Source organism: Notolabrus celidotus, chromosome 23 (genome assembly GCF_009762535.1).
Source record: "Notolabrus celidotus isolate fNotCel1 chromosome 23, fNotCel1.pri, whole genome shotgun sequence".
NCBI classification, from domain to species: Eukaryota; Metazoa; Chordata; class Actinopteri; order Labriformes; family Labridae; genus Notolabrus; species Notolabrus celidotus.
The window spans coordinates 5,984,118-5,999,011 of record NC_048294.1 but is presented as its reverse complement, the minus strand read 5'-3'; the positions used below and the strand labels follow the sequence as shown (position 1 = coordinate 5,999,011).

The window sequence follows — 14,894 nt, the reverse complement described above, 5'->3', positions numbered from 1 at the left end:
CGTGCCAGACTCCAGCTGCTACAACTACTACTACCCGTCTCACCACTATCATCTCTCTCTCTCTCTCTCTCTCTCTCTCTCTCTCTCTCTCTCTCTCTCTCTCTCTCTCTCTCTCTCTCTCTCTCTCTCTCTCTCTCTTTCCCTCTCTCCAAACCCAACACGGTCTCAGCAGATGTGTGTCTAACATGAGTCTGGTCCTGCTGGAGGTTTCTGCCTGTTAGAGGAAGTTTGTCCTTGCCACTGTAACTTGCTTAATGCTGCAAAGTGCTCTGCTCATGGTGGATTAAGATGAGATCAGACTGAGTCCTGTCTGTAAGATGGGACTGGATCTTATCCTGTCTTGATGTTGGGTCTTTGTTAATAATAGAACATAGAGTACAGTCTAGACCTGCTCTGTTTGGAAAGAGTCTTTAGATAACATTTGTTGTGATTTGGTGTTATATAAATAAAGATTGATTGATTGATGTTTTTTTCTTTATTAATCATAGTACATGTAGTAAAAATCATAAAACCCACAAAATACTTCAAAGAGTTCTGTCACTTTAAGAAATGTGTATGAGGTAGATCATTCTAACAAAACAAACAACACATACAAAACAGTGCCACTTCAGATAACTTTAACACTCCCAGTTGTCTGCTTACAAAATACATAGATGTTATTAGGTGATTGTTAAACATTTTGTCATGATTCCTCTTTGTAGTCACATTTGGATGAACAAAAAGTCTCAGCCACCTTTTTTCTTTTTTTCTTCTCCACATTCATCTGTCGGTTAAAAAAAACACAGCAAGTTAATATGGAAGATGCACAATGTTATTTGTACTCCTATCCATTCTGGAATGACCTTAATGACTTGGATCAAGCACTACAAAATAAAACAGGAAACAGAAGGATTACAAGACTACACATGGATCAGGGAGACATAAGGATAACTTATGACTTAACCAGACAGACAGGAAACACGACATGAAACACAAAGTAATTTACAATATGGAATAGAAAATCAAAGACATATACAACCCAAAGACAGGATCCTGTTTTTATTTTTTATTTTAATGTTTTCTTTTAATAGTAATCGTTCATGCACCAACTGGACGATCCTTAACCCTAAAATGTTGATGATTTTTGAAATTGTCCTTTTAATGCATTGTAAAGCACCTTGTAATGCAACATTTGAAAAGTGCTCTATGAATAAGATTATTGCATATTATTATAAAAAAACAAACAAAACAAGAGCAACTGGTGACAGTTTTCAGTATGTTTGCATGTCAGTTCTGTGTCTATGTTTGTATCTGAGCTCTTATTTAAACTAAAATCGTGATTTTTTTCTGAAGCCTCACAAAGTAATTAGGAGCATCAAACATCCAAAATAATATCTGCAATGTTCCTCAGCGAGCCTTATGTTCAAGGTACTAATTTCAACTAATTTGCATATTATTGTGAAAGCCTTGCCCTCAATGGTAGATTTATTTCACCAACTTTACCACAGAGCAATGCACATAAGTAACAGGCACACTCTGGAGCAAAGGAACGATGACAAAGCTACCTTATTTGTCAAGCTAAGGGTAAGAACATGTTTGCATGACTTAATTAACTTAATTATAAAGTAAGATTATCTTTCATCACAAACACCTCCAATTACCTCTCTCTGTTGGTTTTGGCTCTGCTCTCACCGACCACCGGAGCAGCTTGATATCAAAAAAGCCCTGACGGTTCAAGACGGATTCAATCTAAAGAAACAAACAAAAGAAGATGTTTTTTGGAGGTAAAGCAGGAGTAGAATGAAAAAAAAAGAAATGTTCTGAATGCAGCCAGAAATGGACACGACAGCTTAATGTACCTGCTGTGTGAGCTGATGTTGGATCTTTGGGTCTGCGAGGTTCGAGTCAGTTGAGAACTTCATCTTCAATGAAGTCCTTCTCCTAACTAGAGAAATAACGTCATGTTATTATTATTATTATTATCAAGTATCCTCTATAAGGCATTTATGAAGTGTGATAATTACTAGCTAGGAGAATCAGATTCAAATATTGGTGTGCAGCTTTGAGTATTTGAGGACTGAGCCTGCGTTCACCTTGGGAGACGTTGGCAGGTTCAGAGACTGGTGCTGAGGTTCCTTCAGAAAGTTCAGTTATCTCTGTTGGAGAGAAGTACAAAAAGAGAGACAGAGTCAGTTTTAACATGATAAGTATTTCTTCTTGAGACCAGTATACCAGTGTAAAATGCAGTGATGGGTATCGTGTTGTGTTCCCATATTTTACCCAGGAGATGGCGCTCAAGGACTCAAGCCTGCCAGAGGATTTCAGATGAGAATATTGAGACTTTTAAGAGTAACTTAACGACCAATCTATAAATATAGATATTTTTTGAGAGATATGTCATGTTTCTTTTCGTTTTTTTTCTCAATGTTCTACTGAAAAATTGAAAAAGGAAATTGGGGCTTGTTATATTATTATTTTTGTAATTCAATACTTGGCATGCATTCTGTTATAATAGTCACTCACTAGACATGTCTTTGCTTTTGGGACTCCGAATCTTGATCTGTCATTGTAAATTTGACATATTTCTTTTTTTTTTTTTTTTGTTTAATATATTTTTGGCCTTTTTGCCTTTATTTTACAGGACAGCTGAAGAGAGACAGGAAATGTGGGGAGTAGAGAGAGGGGAAGACATGCAGGAAATGGTCGACCGGCCTGGAATTGAACCGTCGACTCCTGCGACGAGGACTGTAGCCTCTATATGTGGAGCGCTTAGACCGCTTGGCCACCAGCGCCCCAATTTGACATATTTCTAAATAAAAATATTTATAATAAAAAAAAAAAAAAGACAATCTATTTTGTCTGGCTATGGTGTAGGGTTTTATAACTTTATATAAGTTCAGCCTATGTGTTATTTATTTCTAACTCTTCATTTTCTATTATTTAACTTAACATTGTTATTGCTATTTTCAGTGCTTTAATTAACCTTAAACTTTTATCTTTACCTTTATTTATTGTCTTAACTATTATATCCTACTTCTAAACCAATTTCTGCTTCATGTTTAGACAGTATACATATATATATATATATATTTTTTTTTTTAAATCGCTTTAAAGCACTTTGAATTGTATTTGAATTGTACGAAATATGCTATATAAATTATATTAAAATAAACATAATAATAAATCTAATAAACATAGATATAATACATATATAAAACATTAAAAAATACATTAAAAGTGACCTCTACAATGCCCAAAGCATGCTGGACACATAGTGAGGCAGGCCAGTCTAGTGGCGCCATTCTTTAATGCTGTTCAGTCTCATTAGGTCATAATCATGCATTTAAAGAAAACAGTGGTATAATATTAAGTCAGTGAAACTTGTGGAGTGCTGATGTTGGATATAAAGACTCCCCAATTTAAAATAAAAGTCACCAGTGTAGAGTGGTGGTGCAATAGAGGTCTTTACGCAGGAACAGACTTGTATTATTGTGTTCTAGTTTGTATCTCAGGCTTGTTTTGAGAGTTGACAGAGAGAGAGAGAAAGAGTTACTAAGCACAGATATGACAGCAGCCTGAGGAGCTACTGGGCCCCCGTCCCTCTCTAAATACAAGCTTTGGGTCACCGTCCTGTCTGGGGGTTTTATTTAGTATGACCACCTGTTTAAAACAGATTACATTAATGGTGTAAAAACAAACATGTCGGCAGTGTTTGGGCCTACTTTGGCAGAGAAAGCCGAATCCAGTGCTACATGTCCGGTTGCTCCATCCACCATATTCCATGGCAACACATGATTGAGAGTTGTTTTCGTTTTCAGGCTGGCGGCCCCACATTCTGAAAAGGGATGTGCTGCCATCTGACCACTTCCAGGATTCTCTGTGGAGGCCAATCCAGGCCTCCTGCACACTGTGTTTTTTCTGCAGTAGGTTCTTCAGCGCCTGGTTTTCGGCCGAACTCCTCACAGCGACCAGATTGGTGTAATGCTCCCTGCAGTAGTTTCGAGCTTCATACCAACTCTTGTCATCGGTTGCCAGTATGTATTGACCATCTTCTCCGTCTACAAGAAGAAAACAGGAGAGGAGCTATAAATCAAGCCCTCAATGCTTAGTTTATACATTTCATCTGTATAGAGTTATTGACTATTTTTACACAGTGGCCTTTCCCCCTCAATATCATGCAAAGGATGGGAAGCTGTAGAGCTGTTATAATGTGGCACTGCTGATTTTCAGGTTATGGTGTTTAAATTGGAGATATCTGACAAATTGGGGCATTTCCAAGCCCTTTGTTTCCTAAGTGGCAAAAATGCCCCTCTAAAAAACAAGAAAAAAAAACTAATTTCAAGGTACTTTTCCCTTGAACTAAGCAAAAAAATCTGCCAATAGAACAAGTGAAAATTTTCTTGGTAAGATTTCTCAAAATAAGACATAATATTTAGAAAACTGTGATCTTAAAATTAGCAGGGAAAACTTATTTTGAGCAATATTTGACCAGTATTTTAAAGCTTAGAGTCTCAGAATAAGCCAGGAATGATAACAATTAGTATTTTTCACTCAAAAAAAGATTTCTGCACTAATACATTTCATGTCAACTTCTTCATTTGAGGTATATTTACCTTAATTTGAGTTGTATTATAGCGGCACTTCTCTAGGTTTAAGACCATCTTGTACTTGTACAATAAGATGACAAAGTTTAATTTGAGCAGTTTGAGATATAATGTCTTCTCATAGCGAGCTGGATATACTAATATTCAGTCATGTTGTTTTTTAGGATAAGCCAGCTATGCTCAAAAGTAGGTGTTTCATTGTGTGCATGTAGTTTGAGGATGTATATATATATTTTTTTAAATATATTTTTATTGATTTTACATGGACATACATTCATAAGAATCGAGGATAAGATGTTAAATATAGACACAAATATAATATAGTGAAAATTACACTAGAAAGGAACATCAAGGATGCTGGTGGAACACACCAGGCACCACTAAACCAACAACAGAAACCTGAGGATGTATATTTTGATCTGATTTAGAAGAAACAGCCTGAAAACTGTAACCCACCATTAAAAAACAACTTTTCTTTCTTTCTTTCTTTCCTTTTTCTTTCTTTCTTCCTTTCTTTCTTTTATTCCTTTTTTCTTTCTTTCTTTTTTCTTTCTTTCTTTTCTTCCTTTTTTCTTTCTTTCTTTTTTCTTTCTTTCCTTTTTCTTTCTTTCTTTCTTCCTTTTTTCTTTCTTCCATTTTTCTTTCTTCCTTTCTTACTTTTCTTCCTTTTTTCTTTCTTCCTTTTTTCTTTCTTTCTTCCTTTTTTCTTTCTTTCTTTCTTTCTTTCTTTTATCAATGGAGCTGTTTTCTGATAGATTCTCCAATAAAATGCATTTACTTAAATCAAGTAGTGTTTGTCTTAAATCAAGATTATCCGTCTTCTACAAATAAGATCTCAGCTTGAAAAATGTATGAAATGTAAAATAAACCTTGTTTCTTCTAAATTACAACTTAAAACAAGATCATTTCAAGATTGTTTGACATAAGATGCATTGTCTTAAAACAAGTCCCTCTATCTTGCTCAAATGTTACTTGTTAAGTAAATGTATCTGAAATCAAGAGGGATAAGACATTTTGACTAAAAATGAGAGAATTTCACTTGTTAAGATTTTGAGTTTTTGCAATGTAATCAGCTGTGAAATATGTTGTTTTACTTTGAAATGTGGATCCAGATCCCTCAGAAATGTTTGCATGAATTGCCTCGTCATTCTCTGAAAAATCAGAAAGAGGTTAAAGAGATTAGTGAGTTGGATTTTCTACATTTTTACAGCTTACAACTTTGAACACAGCATCTTAACATTCAAAACATCTGAGCCGAAAAGAACCGCTGTGTGAAAATGATGAATATGAAATACTAACATTAGTCATTTGCATTCACAAAGGCTCGACTCACCTCTGAAACAAATGAGAGGCATTTTGAGCATGCAGCTGTTGTCTCTCCAGAAGCCGTCATCCATCATGGAGGCACAGTTCTCCTGTGGCGCTGCATTGTCCGGCTGATTGTCCTGCCACTGCCTGTAGTCCTCCTCCACACCTGTGTAGAAATGCTCACCAACAAGAGACCATCTCCAGCTGTTGACATGCAGACCGATCCAGAAGGCGCTGGTCCAGTTCCAGGTCATTTTGGTGATCACACTGAAGTTGTGGTCATTGGATATGGTGGCCAGGTCATTATACTTGGCTCTGCAGTAGCTCTGGGCTTCAGTCCAGCTCAGCTTTGGGTCAGTGACAAGGATGTACTCTTGGATGTAATATAGGGAGCCTAGATTTTCATAAAAAATAGTGGTTGTTAGTTTTTCTTTTGACCATCCTGCTGTGGTTAGACTTTATAACATTTAACTTCTTTTAAAAAAAAACTCAAACATTGGTTAAAAATAAATCAGACATGCTCCCATATCTAAATACTGTTTCTTAATATGATGCCTGTTCCCGGGGGCTTTTTGTTCATTGATCTTTTTAACTTTTTGACCGTGTTGTGTTGATATTGTCTGCCTGTGTTTTGTTAGTCTTGATATTGTCTGCCTGTGTTTTGTTAGTCTTGATATTGTGTGCCTGTGTTTTGTTAGCCTTGATATTGTTAGTCTTGATATTGTCTGCCTGTGTTTTGTTAGTCTTGATATTGTGTGCCTGTGTTTTGTTAGTCTTGATATTGTTAGTCTTGATATTGTGTGCCTGTGTTTTGTTAGTCTTGATATTGTCTGCCTGTGTTTTGTTAGTCTTGATATTGTGTGCCTGTGTTTTGTTAGTCTTGATATTGTCTGCCTGTGTTTTGTTAGTCTTGATATTGTGTGCCTGTGTTTTGTTAGTCTTGATATTGTGTGCCTGTGTTTTGTTAGTCTTGATATTGTTAGTCTTGATATTGTCTGCCTGTGTTTTGTTAGTCTTGATATTGTTAGTCTTGATATTGTGTGCTTGTGTTTTGTTAGTCTTGATAGTTAGTCTTGATATTGTCTGCCTGTGTTTTGTTAGTCTTGATATTGTCTGCCTGTGTTTTGTTAGTCTTGATATTGTGTGCCTGTGTTTTGTTAGTCTTGATATTGTGTGCCTGTGTTTTGTTAGTCTTGATATTGTGTGCCTGTGTTTTGTTAGTCTTGATATTGTGTGCCTGTGTTTTGTTAGTCTTGATATTGTTAGTCTTGATATTGTCTGCCTGTGTTTTGTTAGTCTTGATATTGTTAGTCTTGATATTGTGTGCTTGTGTTTTGTTAGTCTTGATAGTTAGTCTTGATATTGTCTGCCTGTGTTTTGTTAGTCTTGATATTGTCTGCCTGTGTTTTGTTAGTCTTGATATTGTGTGCCTGTGTTTTGTTAGTCTTGATATTGTGTGCCTGTGTTTTGTTAGTCTTGATATTGTGTGCCTGTGTTTTGTTAGTCTTGATATTGTGTGCCTGTGTTTTGTTAGTCTTGATATTGTGTGCCTGTGTTTTGTTAGCCTTGATATTGTTAGTCTTGATATTGTCTGCCTGTGTTTTGTTAGTCTTGATATTGTTAGTCTTGATATTGTCTGCCTGTGTTTTGTTAGTCTTGATATTGTTAGTCTTGATATTGTCTGCCTGTGTTTTGTTAGTCTTGATATTGTTAGTCTTGATATTGTCTGCCTGTGTTTTGTTAGTCTTGATATTCTTAGTCTTGATATTGTCTGCCTGTGTTTTGTTAGTCTTGATATTCTTAGTCTTGATATTGTCTGCCTGTGTTTTGTTAGTCTTGGTTTTGTCTGCCTGTGTTTTGCTTTGTAATTGTCTATCGTGTGATTTGTAGCTGTGAGGTTTTAAAGTCTTACTGGGTCTGTGTTGTGTAGGTACCTGCCTTGGGACTACGGATGAATTTAGCATCTGTGCTAAGTCCGGCGCATTTACATTGATGCTCAGTGCATTAATGTTGATTAATGTGCATTGTCCCAACTCAATAAACAAACAAATGAAATAAAAACCAACAGCCAAAGAAAACAAGTGCAACAATCTCCCATGTTAAGAATGCTGCAACCTCTGTCATCTACATTTGTTCTGTAGATATACAGCAATTTTAATTGTATTCTATTTTATGCTTATTTATGTACATATTTTTCTTAGGATTACTTATAATTTGATATTTACTATTTTTCTATGCTCACTATTATAGTGCTTAATTGCACTATCCACTTTGCTGCTGTAACACTGTAAATTTCCCTGTTGTGAGTAAAGGAATATCTTTCTTTATTTCTTTTCTTTCTTTCTAACTACAGACACAAATGCCGTTGTGTATTAAGTTGCAAGATTTAAAAGATGATTAAAAAAACAAAGACATAAAAAATAGTAAAATTTTACTGCTAATAAAAAAGCTTACACTCTTAGAGGCAAATGAGGATGTTATTGATGTTGTTATACATTTGACCGCCTTCAAATCTCAAATTATACAACCTGTTACATACATGAGTGATACTTTTCGGGTTATAGTATTAGAAATAAAAACACCAAATTATTATTTTAAGCTGCACCTTCCTTTTGCATCTATTAATACAAACTTTGAATTTTAATTGTTTAAGTACATTTAAATGGTAATACTGAAGTTATAGCTTGAATACAAGTGTTGTCAAACTGTGTTGCTACTATATGTTATGAAGTACATAGAAAGGAACACATTTTCTTACCTGTCTTTGGGATGATGCCCATTATAACAATGAATGTCCCTGTGAATTTAGAGTCAAATTCTGTGTCATATTTTTAAATATAACATAGACTTTATGCTAATTTCAACAAAGTTAGTGGGAGAGAAGTACAAACCAAAGATGAGCAGTTTCTTGAAACGTCCCTCCATGACCTGCAGCAATCAAACAAAAGTGATTCAATCATTAAAATGTATACGTCTGAGAAAACCAAAGAAAAGGTCTTCTGTTACCTTCAATGCCGTCCTACCTTCTCTCCTTGTGCTGCCAATTTGAAGAAAATGTACCCTTGCGTCTCCTCTCCTAAATGCTGCGTTTGGATATTAAATGGTCCATGACCCCAAGACAGTGGTTGTGTGTTTTAGTTTTGCACTTCCATCTTGGTGGGAATGATTGTTGGGCTCAAGAATTTGGAGAGGAGATGTTTGTTCACAGCGAGCACATGTCTCTGGTGGCCCCGAGAGCTCAACACATGCAAGACACAACACATGCAAATAGACGAAAACAAGCAAATAGAGAAAGCATCTTCACCGACTTGACAACAGATGTACAACAAAATACAAATCAGCGTCCATTAAATAAAAACAAAGGAACAAAAGGTTGAACAGAAATGCTGAAACTAGAAATAAAATCTGTATATGAAGAGTTAATTTGCAAAAACAGACAACTCAGTTTTTGTAAATTTTCAAAAAACATATTTCTTTTTGATATAGATTCCTAATAAAGTTGCATTTTCAAGATATCTCTGATTAGTAAAGTCATTTTAACTTAGTCAAAACCACCCAACCTGAGTTGATTGATAATACCAAAAGATAGTAATAGAAAAAATGTGTTTTTAGAAAGATTTTTTTAGTTTTTCAAAAGTGAGTTAACTGTTTTTGCAAATGAACTCTTCATATATGAAGTGTATATTTCAAAAAGTGTTTCTACACACAATTTGGACCCTTTTTATTATTTGTTATTTGTATTTTTATTTTAGGGTGTTGGGAATAATTGAGGTCCTGAAAATCTGTGTTTGTCTTAGTGTGTGTGTTTGTCAATATATCTTTGTGGGGACTTGTTTTTTATGATTTTAAGAATGAGGACATTTTTGCAAAGTGGAGATATTGCCTTTTTCTGTCAACTTCACAGTTCAATATTTTCGTCGGAGCAACTCGAAGCCTTTTCAATATTGGTCTTTCTGCATTTTTGGCTCTTTTTGACTGAATGCTGCATTTGTGTTGTAGCATAAGGGAAGTCAGAAATTGCTTGTGTTCTGTTAATTTTCAAAACACTTTCCTGCCGTTGAAACTGAGATTACCACCCACAATACCAATGACAGACTGTGGCTGGACTAAGGACTTATGGGTAGAGGTTTTGGAAAATTAAAAAAGGGCCTGAACACAAATGTTTGTTTATGTGAGTGTCTCTTTAATTTTAATTACTAATAACTTTTTAATAATTGCTATTTTATTGGCTCTTGTTTGCTTTATACTCTTTTGCACTGTCTACTTTGCTGCTGTGACACTTAAATATCCCCTTATGTTGGACGAATAAAGGACTATCTTATCTTATCTTATCTTAGCTGTGTACGTTTGTTTACTTGACATTTTTGCAGCGGGGGAACAATTGCTTTTTTACACGTATAATTTATTTGGCTCTCCCAATCAAAGTCTATAACATCATGGTTGGAACAACAGCCATCCAAATTGGAGCAAGCACTTTTAGAGCTCCCCCTGGTGCCTGGCTGCAGTATAAGTCACAAAACAATCCTCCTCTATTATAACAGATGGAAGATGCGTCAAAGTAGTAAATAAAAAATACACTTCAAACAAATGTTTCTCAAACATGCTCTCTGTCAGTAAAGTTAATTTTTATCCAACACAGTTTTGTGTTTATGCACAATATGCACGAACGTTAATTGCATTCACGGGAGGAAAAACACTCTGCTCTGTTTTTCTAAATGAAGGAGATAATTTTTTTTCAGAATAACTTTTTTTGTACTTCCGAGATAATTATCCTGTTAATTCAGCAAAGCAGAGCAGATTTTTTTTTTTCCGTGTACAATATGTGAGCACCCATCAAGGCAATATTTGGGCTTCACATCTTTCAGTGGGAGAAGATGGAGGCACAGTGTCCTTAATAGCAAGGTCCCTTAATAGGGCTCTGTTTGTGTGACTATCTAAATTGAAGTCTGTGTTCATTTTTTGTATTTTTAGGTTTTTTTTTTCTTTACCATTTTGAAAATCATCTTTTTAAATTTTTGTCTTTGAGATTTCAAAAATGTTGCACTTTACTTTTATGCTGTCTTTGGAAAGGACTTTGTGCTCCTTGTTTCAAAAGATCCATACAATGAAAATGTTGAACAGAATTATTTTTCTCATTTCTCATTCAAGGCTTTAGGTTTAAGTATAGAATTCAAGTCTGGTTTACTTCGTGGTCTAGACATGTAGATGTGTTTTTCAGTAATTGTAAATGTTAGACTTCGGTCAATTTGGTTTGCAGTAGACCACTGCAATGTGTACAAGATGTCTGGACAAGACATTTGGTTAAGGTGTTTGTTGGAGAGCGGGGGGCAAGTAAAAACTCAGACTGTTTTGAAAAGACCAGGTGAGGTGGTTGTTTGTTTTACTCACAGCCGCCTCCCTTTCGAGCACAAAAAACAACATTTAGACCAGAAAACCAACAGTTAAAGTTTGGACACACCTTCTCATTCAAGGGTTTTTATTTGTTTTAATTATTTTCAACATTGTAGATTAATACTGAAGACTTCAAAACTATGAAATAATCTGGTTTTGCCGTAATCTGGATTACAACAGTAGTCAAATAGGTCTATCCATTGTGTGCTAACCCTACCTCTGAACAACACAACTGATGGTCTCAAACACAGAGCCTCGGGTTGCTGACCCCTGTCCTAGCTAATAGTGCTAATATCTTGTAAGTAGCTGTTGTTAAATGGTAGCTAATATGGAAGGTAAATTAGCTTTCAGCAACATTTAACATTTAATTCAACAACTTTCATTCAACAACTTCGCAGCCTTCGGTATATATGCTTGGAAATATCCAATGCCAGCACTGGGTTAGCTTGTAATTAACACCTTTACATTGAATCTCAAGGCTAACAAGACATTTTAGCTACTTCCTAACCAGTGGTGACATTATCTTGTAAGAAGCTGACTTACACTGCCAGTCAGAAGTTTAGACACACCTTCTCATTCAATGGTTTTTATTTACTTTAATTATTTTCAACATTGTAGTACTGAAGATATCAAAACTATGATATAATCTGATTTTTCCATAATCTGGATTACAACAGTAGTCAAATAGGTCTATCCGTTGTGTACTAACCCTACCTCTGAACATCACAACTGATGGTCTCAAACACATTAAGAAGGCAAGTCATTCTACAAATGAACTCTTGACAAGGCTCATGTTAATTAGAAACCATTCCAGGAGACCACTTCATGAAGCAGACTGAGAGAATACCAAGAGTGTGCAAAGCTGTCATGAAGGAAAAAGGGGGCTACTTTACAGGATCTTTTTTGTTCATTAAATAATTCCATATATGTTCTTTCCTAGTTTTGAAGTCTTCAGTATTAATTTACAGTGTTTCAAATAATTAAAATAAATATGAACCCTTGAATGAGAAGGTGTTTCCAAACTTTTGACTGGTAGTGTATATCTAAATAAATGATGTGTCAACCATCAAATCCTGTTTTTATCTAGACTAGTACTATGTAACACAGCTTTTAGGTCAAAGGGAAATGCAGTGTGTTACATGATGTGGACCGTAAAAAATAATGAAACCTGTTGGCTGTTCTGTTTATGGTCTGATTGGCTTATCAGACCTGTGTATAAAACTTTTATGATCACTGACTTAAGTTTGACTTTGACACCAAAACACACCCAGACAGGCTGTTCCCCCTGATTCCATTCTTCAGCCAAATCAATGATTTTCAAGAAGTCAAGAAGTAAATACACAGAGAAAAGTGTAAGCTTAACTTCAGTGATTACTGTTTATTCTTTAACTGTTCATTATGAATCTTAATTATCGAGCACAGTTCAGTGACAGAGGAACAGCCACACACATTGACTTTTTCCTGGGCTCCACATTCCATCATCCACTCAGAATGGGACCTGGCTGAGAGGATCAAGGTTCACCTGCCCTGCCTCCAGCCGCTGTGGAGCTGCTTCAGGAGTTGTTCTGAAGATCACCCAGCATAAAAATCCATCCATCAGCAGACGCATGTTTGTCAAACACATAAAGATGTCATACACGTATACAGAAACAGACAGACCGCTAAGGGCCATGCACTCAAACACAAAACTGGGACAGTAGGTTCCCAACGTGGCGAAGGCTAACCAAGCAACTATTATAGAGTATTTTTTCATGTTTTTAAAGGAGAGGCAGGCTAGAATTAATACATGACAAGTCAGATTTATAGCAACTGCACCCAGAAACACAGAAGCTTCGAAGACCCCAGCGAAAAGTATGCTTATGAGACTCAGCGTGAGGACGACAGGCAGGGTCCAGTGCGTTCGCAGAAGTCTGGAGCCGAAGCGAGACTTGCTACGGATCAGCAAGAACTCAAGCCCCACCAGCAGGTGGAGAAGCACTCCTAATCGTCGGGACGCTACCCACACAACCAGCACATAATCACAGTGTTTCAGATAACAGCTACCCAGAAATCTCATCACCATCACAGATGTGGACAGCATCTGGAAGACAGAGGTGAAGGTGAACGACACCATGAACACTGTGAGGTGTTGAGTGTGGATTTTTTTGCGGCACACAGCTATCATGAAGACAAGTAAATAAATGATCCCGCCACACAGGCCGATCAGAAGAAGACCAAGGGCTGCTTCATTAATGACGTAGAGTCTGTCCCCTGCGAGGCGGCTGCTCCCCATGCTGAAGCTGCCTGTAGCATCAAAGACTCCAGACTCGTTCATCTTTTACTCCTGTCTTGCTTTCCTGCAATTGCACAACAGAAATAACCAAAAATACTGATTAGACCAGAGAGTCACAATCTTTCTTTTCTTCTAAATAACAATCAAGACGTTAAATAACTCATTCAAATTACGCTTGAGTCAAAAAAGCTGTGCTTTAAAAAATCTACACCCAGATAGAAGGTGTTAAAAGAAACATCCATAGATTAAATGGTGCTTACTGAGTCCTTTTTTTGGAGGTTAGGTCAATAAAAAAACATACAATGTCTGAATTTGTTTATAGAAATCTGATATATTTTTCTCAGAATTCTGGCTTTAATCTCAGAACTCCATGAAGTCAGACTCTGCCTTTAAAGTTAGAATGTTGAGATTAAAGAGTTTTGAGATGCAAGTCGGAACTCTTAGATTAAAGTCGGAATTCTTAAAATAAGAGTCTGAATTCTGAGATTAAACAGTTTGGAGGTTAAAGCAGGAGTTCTAAAAAAGTCAGAATTCTAAGATTAAAGTTGGAATTTTGAGATTAAAGAATTCTGAAATTAAAGACAGAGTTCTGTGATTAAAGTTAGAAATAAGAAAATACCTGAGGTTACTTCAGGGATAAAATAATCATAGAGCAGATTTTAATGTTCAGTCTTACCTGTGAAGTCTGAGAAGAGAGGAGCTGTAATGTCTCAGTTTATGGCTTGATTCTGACTTATGACTGATGCTGATTACATCCAGCGCCCACCCACACCTCTTTCTGTTCTCACGTCACTAATGATAAAGAGCTCTAATCCGCTCCTAAAGTCATAAAATAAACCATGTTATGAGTCACTGGTCATCCCAGGCCATGGAGTTATGGTGCATTTATTGCTAATGAGATTAACACTGGGCTTCTGATGAGACATGAGAAACAAAGTCAAAGTAGTTTGTTTGCACTTTGAGCCAGCTGTAATAATAATAAAAACAATAACTCTATTTATAATGCATTTTTCAAAACCAAAGTGAAGAGGTGCCATACAGACATACATTAAAGCACAAGGGTAAAACAGTTATATCAAGAATAAGATAAAATAAATATGATATCAATAGCCCCCAGTTCAGAGAAAGCCATATGATAGAAGGGAGTATTCAGTGAGGATTTAAGAGGGTACAGACTTGACTAACCTAAAGCCTGATCACCTTTGGTTACGAACTATGATTAAGGATCAAACAGCTATCAGGAACATAAAAGGTTAAGAGGCCACAAAAATAAGGGGGTGCCTGACCATTTAGTAATACAATCTTAAAATCAATTCTACAACCAACTGAGAGCCAGTGAA

At 36.1% G+C, this 14,894-nt stretch overlaps 1 protein-coding gene across 1 annotated transcript; it reads right to left on the bottom strand.

Annotated features, from left to right (window-relative positions):
- Positions 1–519: 519 nt before the first annotated feature.
- On the bottom strand, positions 520–13,596 carry LOC117807776 (secretory phospholipase A2 receptor-like). The gene is made up of 8 exons (XM_034677180.1): positions 13,098–13,596; positions 5,917–6,285; positions 5,678–5,734; positions 3,702–4,037; positions 2,073–2,135; positions 1,839–1,924; positions 1,641–1,728; positions 520–763 (listed from the first exon to the last, which is right to left on the bottom strand). Exons 1-8 carry the CDS (start codon positions 13,594–13,596, stop codon positions 726–728), a joined length of 1,536 nt encoding a protein of 511 aa, XP_034533071.1. The 3' UTR covers positions 520–725.
- Positions 13,597–14,894: the final 1,298 nt, after the last annotated feature.

Bases quoted from the DNA above. Each gene is read 5' to 3' on its own strand.
- LOC117807776 (XM_034677180.1), bottom strand. From the start codon at position 13,596: ATGAACGAGTCTGGAGTCTTTGATGCTACAGGCAGCTTCAGCATGGGG. The intron at 2,136-3,701 runs GTAGGCCCAAAC...TCTCTCCAACAG, and splicing joins ATTCGGCTTTCTCTGCCAAA to AGATAACTGAACTTTCTGAA. The intron at 764-1,640 runs GTAATTGGAGGT...TTTAACCGACAG, and splicing joins GCCAAAACCAACAGAGAGAG to ATGAATGTGGAGAAGAAAAA.